We start from the raw sequence: 2,582 nt of genomic DNA, 5'->3' as shown, positions 1-2,582 counted from the left end.
GTGCTACTGGGAGGTGTTGACAGTCTGTGTTCAGTTTGCCTCAAGTGGCTGTTTGCTGTTTGCTAGCTCTATGCTGTCTGATTCAACTGGATCTCAGGAGCAGGGTGTTCTTAGGTATGGTGACAGTTCAGTTTCATTGTTGACTCTGTGTATTCAGAATCATGGAAACACCTCTGGCTAGGTGTACCTTTGAGTATTTCAACTGCTATTGTAGGCTGCACCATCCTATGAGCTGGGGAAGGGAGATCGTGAGAACCAGCACTCACCTGATGGCAGAAAGCTTGACTAGCCACCTCATGCTCCTGTAGCCTCGTCCCCCACTCCTCCCACTGTGAGCCGGAGGTCCTCCCACTCCTCCCACTGTGAGCTGGTTTGTTTGTTTGTTTTGAGACAGGGTTTCTCTGTGTAGCCCTGGCTGTCCTGGAACTACTCTGTAGACCAGACTGGCCTCGAACTCAGAAATCCACCTGCCTCTGCCTCCCGAGTGCTGGGATTAAAGGTGTGCGCCACCAAGCCTGGCTGTGAGCTGTTTTTTGACAGGTTATTTTGTCAACAGCAAAAAGTTAACCCAGCCACAGAAGGACAAATTCATTTACTATGGACAACTTTTCTCTACCCCTTTCCCATTCCGGTCTGGACCTGCTGGTCTGAAAACCAAGGCTCATCTGTCAGCATCTGCATAAAGCCCACAGCTTTGAAGCTTGTCTACACCCCATCAAGCAATCACACATACAGGGAGCCCTTGCCCTCTTGAACCCAGTCTGACAAGGAGTCCATACAGTGGTGCTGGGTGTGACTTGGAGCATCTCACTTCACACCCCTACCTCCAGGGGCGGCGGCCCAAGCTGGTCACTGTGCTCACACTGGGCCTGCAGAGCAGCTCCAACCCTGCTCTGAGCAGCAGGGCCCCAGGCAGCACGGCCGAGTGACCGCATTGCAGGAACAGAAGGGCGTGCTCACTGTGTAGGCCTCGGTCTTCATTTTTCTTTTTGGTGGAATTGCCTAAAGTTTTATTTAGAGAAGTATAAAAACTACTGGAAAGTAAAACACATAAAAACTTTATTGTAAGTATCACACACCTAGATTTGCATCAATTTGACACATTGCTGCTCACTGCGCAGAACACACCCAGTGCAGTTTGCTTATGGGACAGTCGACAATTTCTAGAGCTGTTCTTGCTCACAGGGGCTGCCTCCTGCCTACACCTCCCCGACTGTCTGAATAGTGGGCACTGCCTCACCCACTACAAGGGACAAGGATGGGGCCAGGGAGGGTGTGCTGCCAGAAGAGCTGGTGGTGTGTGTGAGGGCTGCAGGCTGGCCCAGGGTGGGCAGGCCGGAGCTGAGTCCTGCTGGCCAGCCAGGGTGGGTGGGCTGGGGCTAAGCTACGCTGGCCAGCGCCCGCTCTCTGCACAGCCCCACTAAGTCTCTAAAGCAACTTTTTTCTTTATTCCAATTCACTCCTTTGCCCAAGTGGCCACTGTAATGCATTCTGAGCAAAATGACCCCAGGTAGGTATCACGGGGGCATTCTAGAACCGCACATGAGCACTGGATTATTTGTACTGAAATCAAGAGTTGGGACAGACTCCCTAGGCTAGAGGAGGCTAATCTCCAGCTCCCTCTGTCACTGAAGCCTCAAGGACACTGCCCAGTGTCTAGGCAGTATGTGCAGAACAACCACTGAGATGTGAATACAAACTGAAGAGACAAAACCAGTCCATAAAGGATTCGACACACCCTTTCTGAGGTCACATGACCTGCCGCCCTTCACTGAGGACGAGCAGACTGCACATGAGCTTCAGGACAACTGTCTCTCTCTGCAGTGCTATAAAACTGCCACTGAAACCTGTAACCGTCATGCATTTGAAAACGTAAGAATGACGGCTCTCCAAACTGAGAAATGCCCAGTAAAAAAATAAAGATAGAAAATACATGCTAATTTAATGGCAAACTTATGTGATACTACACGGCAACCATCTTGGATTTAAGGACAGTGTATGGTGGGAACCACCGTCTCTTCTTGAGAACACCTGTGCTGAGGCTGCTTGGTCCTCAGGCTGATGTGGTGGCGGGACACATCACTGTCATTCAGTGGCTGAATGTCAGTGCTGCAACAGGAAGTTGGTGGCCACATTGAGGTCATTGTTTGAGGCCCTGAGGGCCTCCAAGGCGTCCCCTCTGGAAAATCCCATCTCCATGAGGCGGGCAACCTGCAAAGAGAGCAGAAAATGGAGACTCAACAACACAAAGCGTATCCTTAGCACCACATGTGCTTCACAAGGCTTTGTGGGAAAGCTTAAGCTTCTAAAACAACCCGAGTCAGTTCACTTCTACTCCCAAGTTAAGTCTGTATTAAAAGATTAAGTCTAGACTTGGTAGCACAAGTCTATAATCCTAGCACTTGGAAGGTGGAGGCAAGGGCACCAGGAGTTCAAGGTTATCCTGGGCAACAGAGGGACTTTGAGTCTAGCCTGGGCTACATGAGACCCTATCTCAGAAGAAGAAGAAGAAGAAGAAGAAGAAGAAGAAGAAGAAGAAGAAGAAGAAGAAGAAGAAGAAGAAGAAGAAGAAGAAGAAGAAG

General features: G+C 50.0%; 1 protein-coding gene across 2 annotated transcripts in view; it reads right to left on the bottom strand.

Annotated features, from left to right (window-relative positions):
- Positions 1-1,042: 1,042 nt before the first annotated feature.
- Positions 1,043-2,582, bottom strand: part of Ubac2 (UBA domain containing 2) — a 148,260-nt gene continuing 146,720 nt past the window's right edge. For both annotated transcript variants that reach the window (XM_021203330.2, XM_029541619.1), the window contains one exon: positions 1,043-2,211. In XM_021203330.2, coding sequence (XP_021058989.1) covers positions 2,104-2,211 — 108 coding nt within the window. In that variant the 3' untranslated portion in view covers positions 1,043-2,103. The remainder of the gene's footprint in view (positions 2,212-2,582) is intronic.

Source organism: Mus pahari, chromosome 8 (genome assembly GCF_900095145.1).
Source record: "Mus pahari chromosome 8, PAHARI_EIJ_v1.1, whole genome shotgun sequence".
NCBI lineage: Eukaryota > Metazoa > Chordata > Mammalia > Rodentia > Muridae > Mus > Mus pahari.
The sequence above is the reverse complement of the archived record's forward strand: the minus strand, read 5'-3'. Positions and strand labels throughout refer to the sequence as shown.